The 21913-nt window shown below is 44.9% G+C and overlaps 1 protein-coding gene across 7 annotated transcripts in view; it reads right to left on the bottom strand.

Moving 5' to 3' along the window:
• NUP107 (nucleoporin 107) overlaps positions 1-21913 on the bottom strand; it is a 59592-nt gene that overhangs the window by 35721 nt on the left and 1958 nt on the right. For 4 of the 7 annotated variants that reach the window (XM_053256005.1, XM_053256006.1, XM_053256003.1 and 1 more), the window contains exons 2-11: positions 18488-18567; positions 17359-17445; positions 16822-16931; positions 15819-15845; positions 13470-13602; positions 12060-12163; positions 11409-11536; positions 8706-8754; positions 961-1032; positions 212-300 (exon numbers count right to left, since the gene is read on the bottom strand). In XM_053256005.1, the coding sequence (XP_053111980.1) occupies positions 212-300; positions 961-1032; positions 8706-8754; positions 11409-11536; positions 12060-12163; positions 13470-13602; positions 15819-15845; positions 16822-16931; positions 17359-17445; positions 18488-18567 (879 nt within the window). Of the gene's footprint in view, positions 1-211; positions 301-960; positions 1033-8705; positions 8755-11408; positions 11537-12059; positions 12164-12673; positions 12922-13469; positions 13603-15818; positions 15846-16821; positions 16932-17358; positions 17446-18487; positions 18568-21913 lie in introns of those variants that run through there. The other 3 variants (XM_053256004.1, XM_053256009.1, XM_053256010.1) reach the window with 2 other exon arrangements.

The following is a 21913-nucleotide window of genomic DNA, read 5'->3' as shown; positions in this document are numbered from 1 at the left end:
GGAGCTCCTAGAACGGTTCCATGCACATCCCTACCCTACACCTCTACTATTTGATATATATGTGTGCACGAGCATGGGCGCGCACGAGAGTTGTCCACAATTATTGCTAGACAGTTATTGAACCACCACAATGTTGGTTCAAGAGGTTTATAAAAATGTGATACAACATAGCGTACGATCGTGAAGACTCAGTAGTTGGTCATTAACTTACCAATATACAGATTTTGCATAAAATTCAATATTATCAGAGAAGTCTCCAACTTCATCCTTGGCAATGCTCTCTAGCCAGTCTACCACCAACTGAAATTAAAAATTAAATTAACACAGAAATAATACAAAATAAGATAATTCACTGCCCTCCAGTTTCCCCTCCCACCATAAGGCAGCCAAGGAAGCACTGAAAACAGACCGATCCTGATTGCAGCCCAAATCAGATTCTTCCTCAGTTTCTCAAGACCTACTCACAGCAATCAAGGTTTCTTGCTACTTACAGTGAGCTGTTTTTTTAAACTCTTTATTTATGTATCTTAGTTTGCCTACTCTTTTGTAAAAACAAAATACAAAATAGCAGTTATGCTAGCTTTCGGGTCTTCCATTTTAAACAAAAGTACAACTTTCTCCCAGATCTGAGAATGAGAGCAAAGTAACACAATTCTGCTTACACTCAGATATAAGTTTCCTTATAATGACCTAACCAATGACTTAACCAATTTGGCACCTGCCAATTTGCTCAGAAAGCAAACCAAGAGCTTAATCCACTGCACATTTACTTGGAAGCAAGCACCCTTGCTTCCAAATAATGTGATTGACAGTGCATTCTATACGTGCTTACTCAGAAGTTAGTCCTACTATCTTCAGTGGGGCTTACATCCCAATAAATGTATTTAGGGTTGTAACCTCAGCCCCAAATTAAACACACACAGGGTTGCAGCCTAATTCTTAAACATCTTTAAGTCATACCTGGCTTTGTCGAACCAATGAATCTCTCTGGAACAGGTTGTTTACAACAGTCTTTTCACTAGCATTTATAACCTATGGGAGAACAACTCAATCTTAAAAGGACTGGAATATGATTAATCATACAAATATTTTTCTGCTTAAATATTTTGGAAGTGTTTATATTTAATAAATTAAAAACTTGTGTTTAACTGTCTTCAATGCATGAGCAGTGCTTAACTGAAGATCTCTTACTTGCTTATAGGTGTTTCTATAAGCAAGCCGCATGTATACGATATATAGCATTACTATAGCTTACATTTTGACTTAATTCCATAGTTTTGTTTTTATTTACTTCTGATGAAAATCATAATGCAAGTTTTATTTTGTTTGTTTCCCCTCAACTATGCAGTTTGAATAGTGTTAATCCAGTATAAAAATAGTATATTTTTCTTCAGATTCAAGTAATATCTTAACAGTAAACAGTTAGGAACACAGGAAGCTGCCATATACTAGGCATGTGCCCGAAATGTTTCGGAGGCCATTGTAAAGGCCTCCGAAACATTTTGGATTTGGGGCCATTTCGGCGCTGGCGGGGGTAGCGCTTTAAGGGCGGGGGAGGGTGTACTCACCCCTCCCGCCGCATTTTCCCTGCCGGCGCACTGTCGAATCTGGGTCGAGATCCGTCGATACCCATAAGAATGGGTTCTGCGCCTGCGCAGGAGTCACGCGGTAGCCATGCCTGAGCTTGTCGAAGCGCTGAAGCCATGCCCCTACGCTGAGCATTCTATATAAGGCGTGCCTTTGGCGCGAAGTCCCTCAGTTCTTTTCCGACCGCCTTTGCGTTTGGACCTCGGTCTGCCGCCTCAGTTGTCGGAAAGTTCCTCTCTTCTTATCAAAAAAAAAAAAAAAAAAAGTTCATCCTTAATTAACTGATTTCTCGGATTTGACTACGGATTGGAAAGCGACTTTGTTTGGATTTGACTCGGACCGGCTACTTGATATTTCCTGGCTCTTGACGCGGACTGGCTTACGACGATCCCCGGACTTCGACCTAAGCACGGACTTGACTACGGACTAAAGATGGTGGAGGAGAAAAAATCCTTTAAATGGTGTGAAGGCTGCAGGGCGAAACTCCCCTCCAAGGACCTTCATGACCTTTGCTTATTATGCCTCGGTGAGGAGCACAATGTCTCCTCTTGCAAGATCTGCCTTTCCTTCTCGAAACAAATGAGAAAAAACCGAGCGCTGCGCCTCCGGGCCGCTATTTATGACGAGGTTTTAAGCCCTTCCACTCCGGGCACTCCTAGTCCCTCGACATCGGCATCAAAATTGCCCCCGAGATCTGGGTCGGCACCTCTGGTAACATCGAGCCACCACCAATAGTCTTCCTCTCATGCTGAGAAGGATGGTTCTTCGAAGTTTGCTTCGAAGCCGAGAAAACATTCAAAGTCGAGGGAATCTTCTGTACACCCACGTGGGTCTGCATCGTCGGCTTCAGCGACAAAACTGGCAAAATCAGTATCGACACCGTGTGGTTCCTCGTCGTCTTCCCCGTCGGGGCCTGAACTTCGTTCGCGGGAGTGCACCCGCTCTCCTTCCGACCGTCGAAGCATGAATCAACATGGATCTCCGCCTTGTAAACGCCGAAGATCCCCCAGTTTGGCTACCCGTACTCCGTCGCCGCCAGGGGAACAGTCTTCGCATTCATCGAAGCCATCGTCTTTGCAACCTTCATCAGCGTCGGGGGCTCCATCAACCACCACAGCCCCACCGATATCGGTGGATCCGTCTTCACTATCTGCTCCATCGATGTTGACAGCACCACTGATGTCGACAGCACCACCGATGTCGACAGCCGCATCCGTGTCGATGCCTGCGGTTCAGGCTATGCAACCTCATCTACCAGCCTCGATGTTGATCTCGATGCTGGGCGCTCGAGCTCTATCACCGGCTCCGACCCCGCTGGCCTCGGCTTTGCCATCAACGCCGACTACGGGTCTCCTCGCCACAGTGCTAAACACCCCGGTCCTTACTTCACATGTGATGCCACACTGTCCACCTCCTGCTTTCAAGATCATAGACGTCGATGCAGAGGATGCTCTTCCGTCAGCAACCCGCTCGCTGCTCTCGCTACTGGATTCGACATCGAGTAGGCGTACCACCTCGACTTTCAAAGACTTTCAAAGAGCCCCTGGTGGCACAGTGGTAAAACTGCCGCCCTGTAACCAGAAGGTTACAAGTTCGATCCTGACCAGGGGCTCAAGGTTGACTCAGCCTTCCATCCTTCCGAGGTCGGTAAAATGAGTACCCAGAATGTTGGGGGCAATATGCTAAATCATTGTAAACCGCGTAGAGAACTTTGGCTATAGAGCGGTATATAAATGTAAGTGCTATTGCTATTGCTATTCTTGCCAACAGATGCAGGGCCATCTCAACCCGTGCTCTTGGACTCCGCAGCGCAGTCTTCCAGACCTCAATCTGCGGGCCAAGTACGCTCCCCACTAGCGTGGCACACCTGTGTATACCCCCAGGATCCCATGGGTGTAGCATCACCTGGAGAACCGTATGCCTTTGATAATGACAGGACACAACGTCTGCCGCTACGTTCTCTTACGACTACATCTACTCAGACGTACTGCCCAGAACTGTCACACCATGCTTCGCAGACATCTTCCGTAAGTACCAGATCTGCCTCTACTCAAACAGATCCCCTCCAGCAAATGCCAGTCAATACTGAAGGGACACAAACCACTGCTCCACCTAATGAGAATGAGCCACCACCTTGCTCCCCTTTTGAACACTATGGGTCGTCCGATTTTGAGTCGGATTCTGATGAGGACAGTAATATCGTGGACCCACCTGTGGATGTGGCTCCCCCCACATATGTGTCCCCAAATGATGAGCTGAAGGCTTACCATAAACACATTCGTGTAATGGCTGACGCCCTGGGACTGGACATTCATTCTCATTTAGCAACAATAGACGATCCAGTTTACAACTTTATGCTCCAATCTCAATCTACTGCTCCTGTGGCACTTCCTATGTTGCCAGTAATAACTAGAGCCGCTAAATGTGCTTGGGAGGTGCTCCACACCTCCACGCCAACTTCTAAAAAGCTTGAAAGCCTCTACCGGGTGCAGGATAAGGACAATGAATATTTGTTGAAACACCCTGCGCCCAATTCGCTAGTTATTGACTGCGCGGCTTCTTCCAAGACAGGGAGACGCCATACGGTTCCTCCTGATAAAGAGGGCAGAAAACTGGACCTTCTAGGCAGAAAAGTATATTCAACTTCTTGCCTCTCAATAAAGGTGGCCAACTATGCAGCCTGCACGGCCAAATACACACATGGCCTTTGGGAGCTCTTGGAAAAGGACCTAGAAACCTTACCTGTTCATGAGTTTCGTGCAAGGTTCCACCAGACCTTAGAGAACACTGGGGATTTGACTCGTCGCCAGTTAACCATTGCTAAACACCTAGCAGAGAGTGAATCCAGGGCCATGACAGCAGCTATCACTCTACGTAGACACGCTTGGTTGCGGTCCACTCATCTCCAAATGGACATGAAAGAGAAGATTGAAGGCCTCCCTTTTGATGGCTCGGGCCTTTTTAGCACCACCACAGACGCCACTATGGAACAACTGAAAAAATCCAAATTCACGGCAAAGACTTTCACCACTGCCCCTTCATCTTCCGGGCAGACATCGAGATTCCGGCCCAATTATGGAAAATACTGGCCTCCCTATCGAGGCCAAGATCGCCGGGACTTCCGGAGACCGTATACCCCGTATCAAAAACAGGCCTACCAGCAGAGACATAAGACTACACAACCCCAGCGTTCCAAGGCGCAAGACAACCAGAAGCGTCTTTGAAATCTGGGATCGCCCACTGACACTTCCTCTTCTCTCCCCTTCCCAGCCAGTGGGGGTAGGTTCCTCACCATCGACCATTCTGTCCCAGCCATCCATCAGGCTGGCCAGCCATGCCCCCGCATGGCACCATATAACATCAGACAGATGGGTCCTGAAAATTGTGAGCTCCGGCTATGCACTCGAATTCAAGACCATTCCTCAGTTTACGGGGATAAGGCTCACTCCTTCGTCAGACCTCCTGCAGGAAGAGGTGAGGGATCTTCTTCACAAGGGGGCTATAGCCCCGGTGTCGTGGGCAAACAGGCAAGACGGTTTCTACTCCCGTTACTTCCAAATTCCCAAACGGGATGGGGGTATCCGACCCATCATGGATCTCCGCCGCCTGAACAAATTCATTCGCGTCCGCAAATTCCGCATGATGGCGTTGCAGCACATCCTACCTCTCCTCCAAGGAGAACAGTGGCTTGCAACGCTGGACCTCAAGGACGCTTATTTTCATATAAGTATTCGACCATGTCATCGAAAGTATCTACGTTTCACCGTCGGGCAGGAAGTGTACCAATACAATGTATTGCCCTTCGGACTGTCTACCGCACTGAGAGTTTTTACAAAATGCATGGCTGTGGTGATTGCGCACCTGCATACCAAAGGGATCGCTATCTATCCATACCTGGACGACTGGCTTATGGCAGCAAAGACCAAAGAAGAGTTACTTTTGCATGTCCGTTATGTGATAGATCTTCTCCACGATCTAGGTGTTCAAGTCAATTGGGAAAAGTCACATCTACAACCAGTCCCAGTGATCTCCTATATAGGGGCGATTCTGGATACAAGAGTACAGAGAGCGTTCTTGCCAGAAGACAGATTCAGGTGTATTCGGGACTTGGTGCAGCTTTTCCAGCAGCAACCCACCCAACCAGCCCGTGCCATCCAACGCCTGTTGGGGCTGATGGCGTCATGCAATGCGGTCATGCACTATGCACGCCTAAAAATGCGGAAGCTCCAACTGTGGTTCCTCTCTGTCTTTCGCCCATACAGGGACAGCCAGGAGAGACACTTGATGGTGCCTCCACAAGAACTTCGTTCACTGACATGGTGGACTCGAAGAGACAATCTACTCAGTGGGGTCCCCTTTCAAAATCCCTCACCCACTATCTCGTTGACCACAGATGCGTCTCTACAAGGTTGGGGTGCCCATTGCAACGGCCACAAGATCCAGGGCAGATGGTCCCCTCAACGAGCCCTTCTGCATATAAATTTCTTAGAGCTACTAGCAGTTTTTCTGGCTCTGAGGGCTTTTCTTCCGATATTACAAAAAAAGATTGTTCAAGTCCAACTCGACAACATGACCGCACAAGCTTACATCAACCGTCAAGGCGGGACTGTGTCTCGGAGCCTGTGTGCCCTCAGCATCCAACTATGGCACTGGTGCATTCAACACCATGTTGCCCCTGTAGCAGTACACATCAAGGGCCTGGAAAACGTGTTGGCGGACGACCTCAGTCGAGTCTTCTTGAAAGATCGCCAACACGAATGGGAGCTACATTCAGAGGTCCTGACCCCGCTTTTCAACCGGTGGATGTCACCCTCCATAGATCTCTTTGCTTGCTCCACAAATACAAAATGTTCCCGTTACTGTTCGAGAGCGGGCCACGATGCTCACTCGCTGGGGGATGCTTTTCAACTGGACTGGTCCAGGGAAACCCCGTACATGTTTCCCCCACTCCCCCTGGTACCCAGAGTGGTGGCGCGCCTTCTGCCAAAACCGACCAGCGGGATCCTGGTAACACCGTAGTGGCCAAGGCAAGCTTGGTTTCCACAGCTACGCAGACTGTCCAAGAATTGTTACCACCACCTGCCTCGACGCCAAGATCTCCTGACGCAGGACAGGGGCCAGATCCTACACCCAGACGTACTCACTCTACGTCTGACCGCCTGGCGGATAGTCTCTTAAAGTGTATTCTACTTAACCAACGGAAGGCATCCACACGTAAGAATTATCAGAGCAAGTGGCACCGTTTTAAGATATATGCAAGGTCAAGGGGTTTTCTACCCAGGCAGGCTTCAGTCCAGGAAGTCTTGCGTTACCTAACAACACTGAAAACACAAGGTCTCGTGAATATCTCCCTTACAGTCCATCTGGCTGCCCTCTCTGCACAACACCCGGGCAGTGATGGAAAGACTTTATTCTCCCATCCTTTGAGTAAGCCTTTTCTAAAAGGACTTTCGAATATGTACCCACCAGTTAGGCCTCCGGTAGAACCCTGGAGCTTATCTCTGGTGCTCTCATCCCTCACTCAACCTCCTTTTGAACCCATGGCCACATGCTCATTGAAACTGGTCTCCTGGAAGACTGCCTTTTTGATAGCAATAACTACGGCTAGACGTGTCGGTGAGCTCACAGCACTCAGGGTAGACTCGCCTTACACTATCTTCTATCCTGACAAGGTCCGGATGCGCCTGGATCCTTCTTTTTTGCCTAAAGTGGTGTCTTCCTTCCACCTCAACCAAGATATCATTCTGCCTACTTTTTTCAGACTTCCTTCTACTGCCTTAGAGAGATCATTACACACTATGGATGTGCGACAGGCTCTACTATTCTATATGTCCCGTACATAAGACTTTAGAGATTCCAACCGTCTCTTCGTGTCCTACCAGGGCTCTTCCAAAGGATCCCCAATCTCCAGACAGCGATTGTCAAGATGGTTGGTGCAGGTGATATTGTTCATGTACAAACTGCAGAACAAAACACCTCCTGAAGCTATAAGGGCCCATTCCATTAGGTCCCACGCTTCCTCAGCTGCACACCTGGCAGGGTTTTCTTTCACGGACATCTGCAAAGCAGCCACATGGTCCTCTGAGTCCCCGTTTGTCAAACACTATGCCATAGATGTACGTTCTGCTGCAGAGGCTTCCTTCGGGAGGAGCGTCTTAAAAAGGGTGCTGCCTTGATTTCTACTGCTCCCCTCCTCCTTTTTGGAGCTTGCTAGACACCCATTCTTATGGGTATCGACGGATCTCGACCCAGATAAACAGGTTGCTTACCTGCAACTGATGATCTGGTAGAGATCCGTCGATATCCATAAGACCCTCCCGGCCTCCCCTCTGCAGTAGGACTGCCTTTATGTGCATTTAGGTGTGCAGCCCTTTGCATCGTCCTTTTTCGAGCACTTACCTTGGATGAACTCACCATCATCTGGATGGTCGTCCTCCACGGCAGTCGTCCAAGAACTGAGGGACTTCGCGCCAAAGGCACGCCTTATATAGAACGCTCAGCGTAGGGGCGTGGCTTCGGCACTTCGATAAGCTCAGGCATGGCTACCACGTGACTCCTGCGCAGGCGCAGAACCCATTCTTATGGATATCAACGGATCTCTACCAGATCATCAGTTACAGGTAAGCAACCTGTTTATTTAAGCCCCTCGGGGCGGCAGCGTTCGTCCCTGCCGCCCCGTTTCTGCCATCGGCCAGAAGTTGCGAGTGCGCGCGCACTCGCAACTTCCGGCCGATGGCAGAAACGGGGCGGCAGGGAGGAACGCTGCTGCCCCGAGGGGCTTAAATCCGACAGTGCGCCAGCGGGGGAAATGCAGCAGGAGGGGTGAGTACACCCTCCCCCGCCCTTAAAGCGCTACCCCCGCCGGCGCCGAAGATCTCCGTGCATATCCCTACCATATACTGAGTCAGACCATTGGTCTATCTAGCTCTGTATTGTCTTCTGCTCTTCCCAGAGCTGCTCCATCTCCTGAGGGGAATATCTGACAGTGCTCACACTTCTAGTCTCTCATTCATGTGCAATCAGGGTAGACCCTGCTTAGCTAAGGGGACAAGTCATACTTGCTACCACAAGACCAGCTCTCCTCAATTATGACAAAACTTGATTATGACAAAACTTACTGCAATGTCAAACATATTCTCATCTTCCAGAGCAGATTGTATCCTATCCCTAAATTTATTTGAAATAAAAACAAATAATTTTGAGGATTAAAACTAAATATTATTTAATTCATATACAGTTCATGCTGGATTCTAGTAATACAAATTAACACATGTAGGGTATAATCTACTTGCACTGTGGGTGCAGTGCCCCCACACAGCGGATGCTCCTGTTCTTACCCTCCTGCTGCTTATTCTTGCCCCTGACCATATGCAGGGCAATGGGACACCAGTGGAATGGGGGAAGTTGTGTGAATACTACCCATATCTCTATCCAGCCCTCCCTCTTCATGCTTAGCAAATTATTTATTGTCCAACTTCACTTGAGGATTCTACTCAGTCCTAATAGGATGCTCTGTATAGAAGTGTTGCAGAGTGTAAATGGATTATATTTTTACATGTTTGAATCATCTCTTTGAAATGCTCCAGAATGAACAACACTGCTTGATTTATTCAGTTATCACAGCCTGCACTGGTTCCCTAAAGTCTTTCAGAAACAATTCCAAGTGTTGGATTTGACTTGGATGGTTAACCTAAATAGCTTGCATCCTATTAGAATGCCTCCTCTTTGCATTCTGCTGCAGTCTATAATAAATGCTATAGCCATTGAAGATGCAGCTTCTGCATGACATCGACTGTTAGCACCAGCAACCCTATTGGGCATTAGGGGTAGAGATAGTGAGCAAGGGAGTTCCTTCTCTGACTACACTTTATCTACTCTGCTCTTCCTTTGTTGGATTGATAGTCTCAGTCTTCATGCTCTCACCCAAGACACAGACTTCCTCTTCCTCTTGCAGTGAGCAGCTAGGCATGTAGGCCTTTCCTATCTCCTGGAAGTACTTCCTAAATAAACTACTTTACTTAGAAGTTTAACTTCATGTCTCCAGACAATATTAATTAGCAGTGCTATCCTTATTTGTGCATTTCCACTGTGGGCGGGGTAGAGATATGATCTCCCCTCCAAAATCTATCAACAGCATCTTTGCACAAAGGCACATGCAGAGTAGGGATGCGCACAAATAACTTCGGCGCTGGCGGGGGTAGTTCTTTAAGGATGGGGGAGGGGTGCACCCCTCCCTCCGTATTTCCCTCGCTGGCGCTCTGTTATCTTTAAGCCCCTTGGGGCGACAGCATTCCTCCCTGCTGCCCCGTTTTCCCCATCGGCCAGAAGTAGTGAACGCATGTGAGCCTGTTGCGAGTGCACACACGGCAGAGGGGCATGCGAATGCGGGCACATGTGCGCTCGCTACTTCCAGCCGATGGGGGAAACGGGGCGGCAGGGAGGAACGCTGCCACTCTGAGGGGCTTAAAGATAACAGAGCGCTGGCGGGGGAAATGCAGCAGGAAGGGCGAGTATACCCTCCCCCACCCTTAAAGAACTACCCCCGCCGGTGCTGAACCCCCCCCCCGCCCCGAAACGTTTCTGAGGCCTTTATAATGGCCTCCGAAACGTTTCAGGCACATGCCTTATAGAGAGGCAATCTTGGAGGCTATTCAGATAATGAATCTCCCTCCTCCAAAATACTCAGAAGGTGATCCTGGATACTTTTTAGATATTCCAATTCCATTTGACTTGTCTTTCAGAAGCTGGAATTAGTTGTTTTAATACATGGTATTTGACTGTAAAGGTTTTATTTTCAGTATTGTTACCCAAGTCCTCAAAATGGAATAGATAGTATACAAAAACTAACCTTGGAGAAGCCATTTAACTCATAAGGAGTTTATGGATGGAGCTTAAATATAGGTAATCATACATGCTGAATAGCTTCTGGCAATGAGTAGGAAGAGGTAAATTTTAAATAAGTACTTAGAGCTAATCATGGCACAATAAACCCATTTCATAAACATTTGGAATAAAAGGAAGCCAATTATCCACAAATTAAAGCTGTGTATGTGCACATGTGCTCTTTTTAAATAATGACACCTTTTGCATTGGTTAAAAACTTTTTAGAAACTAGCTAGTATAATTTAAAAAGCAATTTAGATTTATTTATTTATCATTAATTCATTCTCTATACCACCCTTCCAAAAATGGTTCAGGGCAGTTTACATAGAGAAATAATAAATAAATAAGATGGATCCCTGTCCCCAAAGGGCTCACAATAAAAAAAGAAACATAAGATAGACACCAGCAACAGTCACTGGAGATACTGTGCTGGGAGTGGATAGGGCCAGTTATTCTCCCCCTGCTAAATAAAGATAATCACTATGTTAAAAGGTGCCTCTTTACCAAGTTAGCAGGGGACATTAAATTTAGACATTAAATTTACAAAAGCTTTACTTTTGGAAGATATATACTTCCCTAAAATAGGAAGAAAAGAAAAAAGCTCTCTTACTACTTTACAATAAATTTACTTATGCTACATTGTTTTACAATATACCATATTTACCCAAATAAAAGATGACTCTGAATACAAGATAACCCTCTTTTAAAAGAAAAAGGACTCTGAATTTAAGATGACTCTCTGATTTCTAATATCAAAGAACTTGGAAAAAACCTAGTATTATTCAGGTAAACAGGGTATGTACATTCATCAAGTATACATGGTTAATCACCAAATGTTTCTTCAGTACCCAAATCTACATTCTGAACGATCATAATATAGTACATTAGTAATTAGAACCAAGTTGAAAAAGTTTCAAGCTGCTTTTCAAGAGAGTTACCTGTAAGTTGAGGACAACAGTCTCCACGTTACCATCTCTTGCTTGAGAAGCCATAGAACACTGGCAGTTTTTGAAAATTTTTGCTGCCCAGGAGTTGCTCGGTACACTATTTTTTGAAGAATGTTTACCTGAAGTTAATTTACAATAATAAATAAATATAATCATTTCATCTTTAAAAAAACCCAAAAAACTCAAAAATAAAGAGGGATGGGTGTGGGTGCCTGAGAACTTACACTCTGAAGTGTGGCACTAAAAAGAGTACAAACAAACAGAGGAAATGAATGGGTAACAAGGGAAGAATGCAGGCAAAGGTAAAGTTAAACACACAATTTGTTGGGGTGGGGACAGAGACTAGGTGCTAACTGTTGAGTATACTGTATTATTTAATCCTTTCCCTCTAGGTACAACTCTCAAGCAATCAGAGAAAACTCCAGCTTTATACTAAACAAATATAGATAGAAACTGTTTTTAAGAGCTCTCCGAGACAAAATGCAGGCACTCCCCAAAATGAAAGACTAAGCTTCCTTATGCTGTACACTGAAGCATTTAATGAGCACCACATTTGGCACAAACTACATGCTTATACAATGAAGGAAAATGAAGTGACATTGATTCAGCAAGGGCTTAATGAGTAAAATAATGCAACAATACCTGGCTACTGCAAGTATCCTCATAATCATCTACAAGATCGAAAATGGTAGTTGAAGTGTGTTTTAAAAGCAAATGCAGAAAATCAGAGTACATGCCCCTAGTAGCTAGAATCACAAAAGAAAAAGGAGCTCATTAGAATGGTCTACTATAGAAAGATTATAGTTAGTTGTAGATTTACATAAAAGCTTATTTAAACAGCAGCAGGCACTAAATGCTATTTTTCAAACCACACTGTATAACACCACCTCCCCTGCATATGTTCCTTAGAACAGTAAAATCAAAGTCACCGTAGGGACGACATTAATGTAATCTAAGGATACCTTAAATGGAAAGAAAAGTAAAGATCTATCTATCTATCTATCTATCTATATGTGAAAGAAATCTAACTAAATAGTAACTGAATTATCAATACTGGGATTCTAAAATTATGCACCAACATATACACAAAGCAAACAAAAAACACAGAAAGCCAGAACACAAGCCAGTGAAAATATACCATGTGGTATGCCTAACTTTCTACAGTTTATATAAAGTGGCTGACATACAAAACACCACTGCAGCAGGGGAGCAGCCTAACAGAACCTCCCAACTAACTGGGGAAGCAGCTGAATTACCTCAGTCATTTACAGCTGGATAATCAGCTACTGCCACCACTTGAGGAAACTTTCAGCCCTCATCCTGAGCCTTCAAACCTCTTGGGGTAGCTGTGTTGTCTTGGCACAACAATCCTATCTTCATGTGGGAATTGACAGAAAGCGATGCCACCCAGGATAAGCCACCACCCAGGATTTATTCTTATTTGAAACCAACATGACACTGCTCCCTATGATCAAGCACATCTTCCAGCCAGTAACAGTCACACTCCAACTGAACTCAACTGTCACAGATTCTCCCATCCAATCTGCATATGGAATTCCCATTGCCCAATCACCACAGTACTTTTGCTGCCTCTACTATGTTCAATCCAGAACCTCCAGTATAATTTTGTACTTTACCATAGACATAAATACAAATATTTTCTAATTGAAATTCTATCAGTGGTGGTGCAGAGGGCTTCCTGGGGAAGAGAGGGTTGTCCAAAACCTGCCACTTCCCCACTGCATTGGTACACTTAGCCGAGGTCTGTTAGGCTGCTCTCTCGCTGCACTGGTGCATCCTCACTCTGTATGCCAGCTGACATATTTAGAATCATACTTATGAAGAATTATTTGAAACAAACAATAATAAATATCACACAGTTGGTTAGGATGAAGTAAATCTAGTCCAGCTCCTGCCTTGCAGCAGGATCTACTATGCATTACACCATCCACACACTACACATTAGTCCCTCCTCCCCATGGCTTATTGACTAGAGCTGTAAAGAGATTGGGGCTGTAAAGAAAGCACAAACGGCAAAAATAAATCTCTCACCTGCTTCTCCAGGATCATCCTCATTCAGCAGAACAGCACTCTTAGTGACATCCTCTGTTGCACTGTACTCTAAATTTGTGAACATGACTGAATGTGGAGGTGTGAGTGCAGTTGTCCAGTCACTGTCATCTAACTAAAACACAGAGTAAAATCCAATGAATCACACTGCATTGGCTATTATTATTAGGAATATTTATATACTGCTTTTCAACACAGAAGTTCTCAAATAAGTTTTTATAGCAGAACAAATGAGAAGATTATTTCCTGTCCTAAAGGGGTTCACATTTTAAAACGAACATAAGGGAGACATTAGAAACAGCTGCTGGGAAGAGTGCAAAGTAAAACTGAATAAGAACAGTTGCTCTCCCCTGCTAACTATTAGGAGGGCCTCCACTTTAAAAGGCACCCAGTTCACAAGGGAACTGTTGCTTATTAATGGTTGGATACTATGGCTACTTGTATTTTTTTCCTTTGGGAACAATGCAGTTTAAAAAAAACAAAACAAGTGAATTTGCTTTCTAAAGACAACTGAATCTGAAATAAGGACAGGTATACTACTACTACTATGAATATTTATATACTGCTCTTCAACCAAAGTTCACAAAGCAGTTTACAAAGAAAAACACATAAATAAAATGGACCCCTGTCCTCAAAGAGCTCACAATCTAAAAGAAACATAAGGCAGATACCAGCAACAGCCACTGGAGGGATGCTGTGCTGGGGCTGGATAGGGCCAGTTGCTCTGCCCTTGCTAAAAATAAGAGAACCACCACTTTAAAAGGTGTCTCTTTGCTCAATTAGTAGGGGGATACTAATATGAATTAAATCTCAGATTTCAGCATCAGCCATCAATTTCTTAGACAATAATTAGTAGAAAATTGCAACCTGGGGGGTGGGGGAGGGAGATGGAGGAAGAGAGAAAAACACGCTTGCTATTGGCAGAATGTACCATGACATTACTGGTCTTTTCTTCCAGTTAATAAAGCTACACTGCAATAGACTATCATTGGTAGCTTCTAGTGCCATTTTGCAGGCTGAGAAATCTTGTCTTGACATAGCAGGACTTTAAAGATGATATGGTTGCAGTGTTTAAGTGGGTAGAAAATTGAAGGACATGGAGAACTCTCTTCTTCCCCTCTCCTTACTTTTTTAGGGACTTGAGGAATGCCAAGAGGGAGTTGGACTGATAGAGGGGAAAAAATAGCATGCAAGACCATCAAGTGGAATGCAATTGCTGGGCAAGTTAAAGAAAAGGCTATGCAAGACGTGTAGTGTAATGTGTGTGTCTGAGGTCTTGCGAGCCTCCCTTGTTGCAGAAGGAATCTCCCTGGGCTGAGAAAGGGGCAAGAAATGGGGTCAGAGCAGGGGATGACTTCTGGACTATAGGAAGAGGGTGGTGGTTTCCAGATTGAAGCTCCTTCCATTTGCTGGTTCAGTATAACTCTTCCTCTTTAGGCACTTCAGTTAGAAGAGTTACTGAACAAATAGGGTGCGGTGGGGGGGATCCCTAGGTGGAGGAGACCTGCTGCAATTGTATGACCAGCATGATGAGGGAGATCTAGAATGGGTGTGTCTAGATATTCCTTTTAGGTTTTCAGCTCCATGGTAATGCACAGTGGACAGGTAGAACAGGCAAGAGTTGCTATGTCTGGTTAAGAACCAGTCAAAGAACTCTTGCTTTTGGTGTGTGGGAATGTCTTCTGGATATGCTGGTTTTCTGCATGCTGGGTTTCTTTTAAATGAGGAAGTATTTTAAAAAATGCAACCTTGGCTCCTTCAGTCTGAAATGCTACACAACACCTACATATGTGAACTAGGCTCCAATCCTTGCCCAGGCAGGAGACCATGAGAAAAAGGAAGATTTACTCAGATTTATTTCTGAAATGAAACAGATGGAGTTAACATGGAGCTTTATTGAATTAAACCTCTGGACCTCTTTCTCAAAAGACAATTGCCCTGTTCTCATTCCATCTCCTGACTCCCAAGCCAAGGAGAATTCCTTCTTTACTGAGATTTAGCAAGAACTCACATTCACATATACACTCAAATGTAGCAATCTTTTATCTCTGGATCATCTCCCCTGGCTTCCATCCCAACCATTCCACTCCACTTCTAAGCCATCCTAAGGATTTAAGTTGGGGGAAAGAGGATAAAAGAGTTCTAACATGCCCTCTCCATCTTTCACCTTCCCCCAAACTGCATCCATATCATTTTTAAAGGCATGTGTAAAAGGCAAGCTTTTTTGGCATACAAAGTAACAGCAAATTCAGCAAGAACCCAGTTCAGCCACAATAGTTGAAGGAACAGAACCCCTATCTTCTACCCACCCCAAAACCAAACCCTTCTCACCTTGAAGATTTGAGAAGATTGTGTAGCCTGCAAAATGATAGCAGAGGAGATAGTGATAGTCTAACTCAACAGCTGTTGCCTTATTAGCAGTAACAAGAGCACAGCTGCTCAACTTCAGCCCTCCATCTGTTTTTGGGCAACTCCCATAATCCCCAACCACAGTGGCCCATAGCCAGGGATTATGGGAGTTGTAGGCCAACATCTACAGGAGAACTGAAGTTGAGCAGCCCTGAACTAGAGCAACAGACAAGTAATATCATAATCACTTAATGGCACATGGGGCATCTTCAGTTGTTATAGTTTCTAGTCAACCTTTAAAGCACATTTTAATGAAAATTATAGCTGCTGCACTGACAAAACTTGTTTCTCTAGGTATTGACCAAGCAACTGATATAATTATGGGATTGAAAGTAGATGACATTTGAATTAATGCCACATTGGCAAAAGAGCATTGCCCATTGAGTGAGGGGTGATTTTCGCCAATCCTCCCCTTCCCTCTGTAGTTCTCTGTGCCTGCCAAAAATATGCAACTAAGGGTTGGGAAGCATAGGCAGCTGCAGTGGGAAAGGATGTAATAGGTGAAAACAACTGCTCCTATCTTGCACAATGGAAAACTCTATTCCACCAGTGCAGAATTAATCTGGATATCAGCCACTGAAATCTAATATTTAGGGGAAACACCTGTTCTGCAATCTTCTTATTCAGAAACTTCTACCTTAGATTGGAAAATACTTCAAACTAGCCAACCCTGCACAGAGCATCTGTGTGCTCTTTGGGGCCGGCAGTTCCCCCTCCCCGCCTTCTGCCCCAATCTCCCCTGCCCTCCCCCCTGCCACTACTGCTGCAGTCTCTCTTCAATAGCCGTGAGGGCCAGAGTTTCATTTCAGGATGGAAAAATACCCAGAAAAAGTATCTTTGTATTCTATAAGAAATCCTGAGACATGGTGTGGTGTGGGGGACCTCAACTGAACTACATACCCATTCCTGCTTAGGATACTCTTACCATAGACACATTTCCAAGATGCCCAGGAGTTTGTACAAAATAAGGAGATTTTCCTCCTGTGCCCAGGATTGTAGACATATTTGGTTGCTTACTCCGACTCTGTGGAGTAACTGAAAAAATGTTTCATGTGATTTTCTGAAGGGAAACATGAACAGACCAAGAAGCTTTTTAAGACTCCCTCCCACCCACCAAGATTAATAAATTGACTAAGCTCAACAAACAACTAAAATAATTTAATATATTTATACTCCACTCTTCAAAAACAGCTAACAAAATAAAATGAGAGTAGCAAGTAACTGCTTTCTTGAGTACCAAACTTTATTCTTCTACAGAGAGCCATCAGTATACTTAGTGCTTTAAAATGTCATCTTCATGAATTTTAACTGATTTACACATAATATTTTCCATTCATGGAAGAAGCTACACTGACAGAGTGCAAACATGTACATTAGAGTGCAACTGAAATCTCTGCAATAAAATTTGTTTTAATCATTTCAACTGTACATTTAATAACATGTTATTTGAAAAGAAGCTTACAAGAGTGAGTAAACAATCCTGGTGTCCTGGGAACCATTGGAACTCTTGATGCCATACCACCTAAACTATCATCCAGGGAAGTAAGAGCTAAGAAGAGGAAAGCGAGTTAAGAAAACATGAACAAGTTAAACAGAAAAATCTATGTAGTGCCTCTTCTCTTTCCCCTCCCCACTCTTCAAATCCCTCCTCAAAATCCACTTTTCCCATGAAGTCTGTTAACTCTTTAGTTCTCTTCCCAAAACTAAACAAAACGCAAGCATTGTTTATTTACAAGATGCATAGTATGTGTAACTGCACTCTCTCACATTCATAACTTGTTAATGAAAGAAGTCAGTCATGAGTAACTTAAGTACCATTAATTTCAATGGGACTGAGCCATGACTAGTCTGAATGTTGCCCAGAGAATGTTCACAGTAGAAATGTGAACATTCAGAAACACAGCTCAGCATATTATCTTGCAAGCAAATCTTTCACTAACTTAAATGTAACTTAATTATATGTATCTATGGTTAGGGCTGCAACCTTAAGCTTTGTTCAAACATTACTTTTGTTGGCAGAAATCAAAATGAGGTTATAGATCAGACGGACGGACTTCCCTTTTTTGTTGTCGTTGCCTCTCCACATAAACAGAAGTCATATGTGCATGTGGTTTTATTTCATAAACTGTTATATACCACGAGTGCTCCACTTCGAGAGAGAGAGAGAGAGAGAGAGAGAGAGAGAGAGAGAGAATATAAAAAATCTAGAATATCTGCAGCTCAATCCTAGGTTGTAAGCATGTGGGCATTTAAGTGTTATTCAGATGTAAGCATTTTTAAAGTTATACCCCACTTTTCCCATGGTTTGTGGCACATAGCAGCTTACAACACAAAAATATTTTTAAAAATCAGTTTTGAGACTTAGAATTTTGTGCTTAGTTTTGTCGTAAGATGCCAACTCTTGTCAAAAGTAACAAATTATGCAACAAAATCATTGTCACAACAGCATATTACATTATAATAAACATTTAACTATAATAAATTAGAGAAGTAACTAGGGAAGAAAACTGGCATGACCTTCTAAAGCAGCTGACTCCAAAATCACTTTATTATGCTTTTATGCAAACGCTTTGAAGAGCAGTAAAGGATACTAGAAACTTTTTTTTGAGAACTCTGCTTCCGAACTGGCCGAGTCATTTCTTGTGGGGAAGATACATTTGGAAAATCATTCCTGAAAGGGAATAGAGAACTACTGAAATTATCAAGTGTCTGATTTCTCTCATTTAATTTTTATTACTTGTGAAATAAAGAAAAAAAAATAAAACTGTATGTTTCAAAATAAAATTGATTATTTTACAACTGAGAGGCTACTCCCTTACATCTCATTGCAGCCTCTAAGAACAGTTACAGCAACAAGGCAATATATTGGTGGATAATCCTACAGTGTCCGATTTTGAACTAAATGGCTTCTTAGTACTTCCCACTCAATGATCTTATAAACATATTTGTTTATTTATTTATTTATTTTATTACATTTGTACACCGCCCCAAACTTTCGTCTCTGGGCGGTTAACAATAGTATAAAACAAGTTAAAATATATACAAAAACTTAAAACAATTTAACAATTTAAAATCAACCACGAATAAAATTAAAATTATTAAAATCAACCACAAATTATACTACAATATAATTATAATGATATTGTAGGCATCTTGTATGTTCTTACATGGGACTCAACATCCTTCCAAACTATGGAGGTGCATATAAATGTACATAATTTGAGCAATGAGACCAATAAGAAAGGGCACTCAGCTCATGATATTTTGTTAAGATGTAGTTTTCTCTCTCAGATCAAGGGGAAACCAGATCTGTGTGTTTACAGCAGAAGCTAGCTGTACATGGTAGTGATTGGCTAGAAACCAGTAACTAGAGTTGTGCACGAACCTGTTCGAAGGCCTTTTTACAGGCATTTGAACAGGTTCAAACACTGGCTGGTTCAACGGCAGGGGTGGGATAAATTTAAGGGCAAGGGAGGGTGCACTCACCCCTCCCTCTACTTTCCCCCCGGCAGTGCTGGCTAAGCATGTGCACAGTCCGGACTGTTCTGGACCGGCACCGAGGGGGGGTGTCCCTTTAAGGGGGGGGTAGAACTTACAGTGAGGGAAATAAGTATTTGATCCCCTGCTGATTTTGTCCTTTTGCCCTCTGACACAGAAATGACCAGGCTATAATTGGAATGGTAGGTTTATTGTAGCTGTGAGAGACAGAATAACAACAAACAAACCCTCAAAAGCCCAGTGTCCAAAAGTCAGCGATGGATTTGCATTGTAGTAAGGGAAATAAGTATTCGATCCCTTCACAAAAGATGTCTTAGTACTTGGTGGCAAAACCCTTGTAGGCAATCACAGAGGTCAGACGTTTCTTGTAGTTGGCCACCAGGTTTGCACACAACCCAGGAGGGATGTTGTCCCACTCCTCTTTGCAGATCCTCTCCAAGTCAGAAAGGTTTCGAGGCTGATGTTTGGCAACCCGAACCTTCAGCTCCCTCCACAGATTTTCTATGGGATTAAGGCCTGGAGACTGGCTGGGCCACTCCAGGACCTTCATGTGCTTCTTCTTGAGCCACTCCTTTGTTGCCTTGGCTGTGTGTTTTGGGTCATTGTCATGCTGGAATACCCATCCACGACCCATTCTCAATGCCCTGGTTGAGGGAAGGAGGTGCTCACCCAAGATCTGACGGTACATGGTCCCGTCCATCATCCCTTCGATGCGGTGAAGGTGTCCTGTCCCCTTAGCCGAAAAACACCCCCAAAGCATAATGTGTCCACCTCCATGTTTGACGGTGGGGATGGTGTTCTTGGGCTCATAGGCAGCATTCCTCCTCCTCCACACACGGCGAGTTGAGTTGATGCCAAAGAGCTCGATTTTGGTCTCATCTGACCACAACACTTTCGTCCAGTTCTCCTCTGGATCATTCAGATGTGCATTGGCAAACTGCAGACGGGCCTGTACATGTACTGCCTTGAGCAGGGGGACCTTGCAGGCACTGCAAGATTTCAGTCCTTCACGGCGTAGTGTGTTACCAATTGTTTTCTTGGTGACTATGGTTCCAGCTGCCCTGAGATCATTGACAAGTTCCCCCCGTGTAGTTCTGGGCTGCTTTGTCACCGTTCTCATGATCATTGCAACTCCACGAGGTGAGATCTTGCATGGAGCCCCAGACCAAGGGAGATTGACAGTTATTTTGTGTTTCTTCCATTTGCGAGTTATTGTGCCAACTGTAGTCACCTTCTCACCAAGCTGCTTGGCGATAGTCTTGTAGCCCAGCCCAGCCTTGTACAGGTCTACAACCTTGTCCCTGACATCCTTTGACAGCTCTTTGGTCTTGGGCATGGTGGTGAGTTTGGAAGCTGAGTGATTGCTTGCTTCTATGGACAGGTGTCTTTTATACAGGTACTGTAACAAGCTGGGATTAGGAGCACTCCCTTACAGAGGGTGTTCCTCATCTCAGCTCGTTACCTGCATATAGTGAAAAGACACCTGGGAGCCTGAAATCTTGCTGGTTGATAGGGGATCGAATACTTATTTCCCTCACTACAATGCAAATCCATCGCTGACTTTTGGGCACTGGGCTTTTGAGGGTTTGTTTGTTGTTATTCTGTCTCTCACAGCTACAATAAACCTACCATTCCAATTATAGCCTGGTCATTTCTGTGTCAGAGGGCAAACGGACAAAATCAGCAGGGGATCAAATACTTATTTCCCTCACTGTACCCCTCCCGCCGCTCTTCCCCCTCCAGCGCTGTTGTATTTAGTGCAGATTTTGGGGCAGCAGCGTTCTTCGCTGCCGCCCCTGCCCCCGTTGTCGCCAGCAAGTCCTTCTAAGTGCTGCACGCATGCGTGCGCGGTGGCATGCGTGCACCTGCCGCCTACGTCACACACACGCTGCGTGTGATGTAGGCGGCAGGCGCACGCGCCGCCGCGCACGTATGCGTGCAGCACTTAGAAGGACTTGCTGGCGACGACGGGGGCAGGGGCGGCAGCGAAGAACGCTGCTGCCCCAAAATCTGCACTAAATACAACAGCGCCGGAGGGGGAAGAGTGGCGGGAGGGGTAAGTTCTACCCCCCCGCCCCTGAAGGGAGACCCCCCCCCGGTGCCGGTCCGGACCGGTCTGAACCGTGCACATCCCTAGTGCTGGCTGGAAAACCAATCTGGCGGGGCAGCAGCGTACCTCCCTGCCGCCCCGTCTGCTCTTCAGACCGGAAGTAGACGGAAGTAGCTTGCGCATGTGCACATTGCACTCGCGCACGACAGGGGTGTGTGTGCACCGATATCCACGAGCTACTTCCAGTCCAAAGACTGGACGGGGTGGTAGGGAGGCTCACTGCCACCCCACTGGACCAGTTTTCCAGCACTAGCAGGGGGGAAAGTGGAAGGAGGGGTAAGTGCACCCTCCCCCACCCTTAAAGTTGTCCCCCCCCCAATGTCAAACTGGCCCCTGCCAGTTCCGTGCACATCCCTACCAGTAACATCACTAACTAACCTCCCCCTTCTTCCTGAAGCAGTTTCCCCCC

The sequence above is a fragment of the Hemicordylus capensis genome, chromosome 5, assembly GCF_027244095.1.
Source record: "Hemicordylus capensis ecotype Gifberg chromosome 5, rHemCap1.1.pri, whole genome shotgun sequence".
NCBI lineage: Eukaryota > Metazoa > Chordata > Lepidosauria > Squamata > Cordylidae > Hemicordylus > Hemicordylus capensis.
Note: the sequence above shows the minus strand (reverse complement) of the source record. Positions and strands in the feature narration are given on the sequence as shown.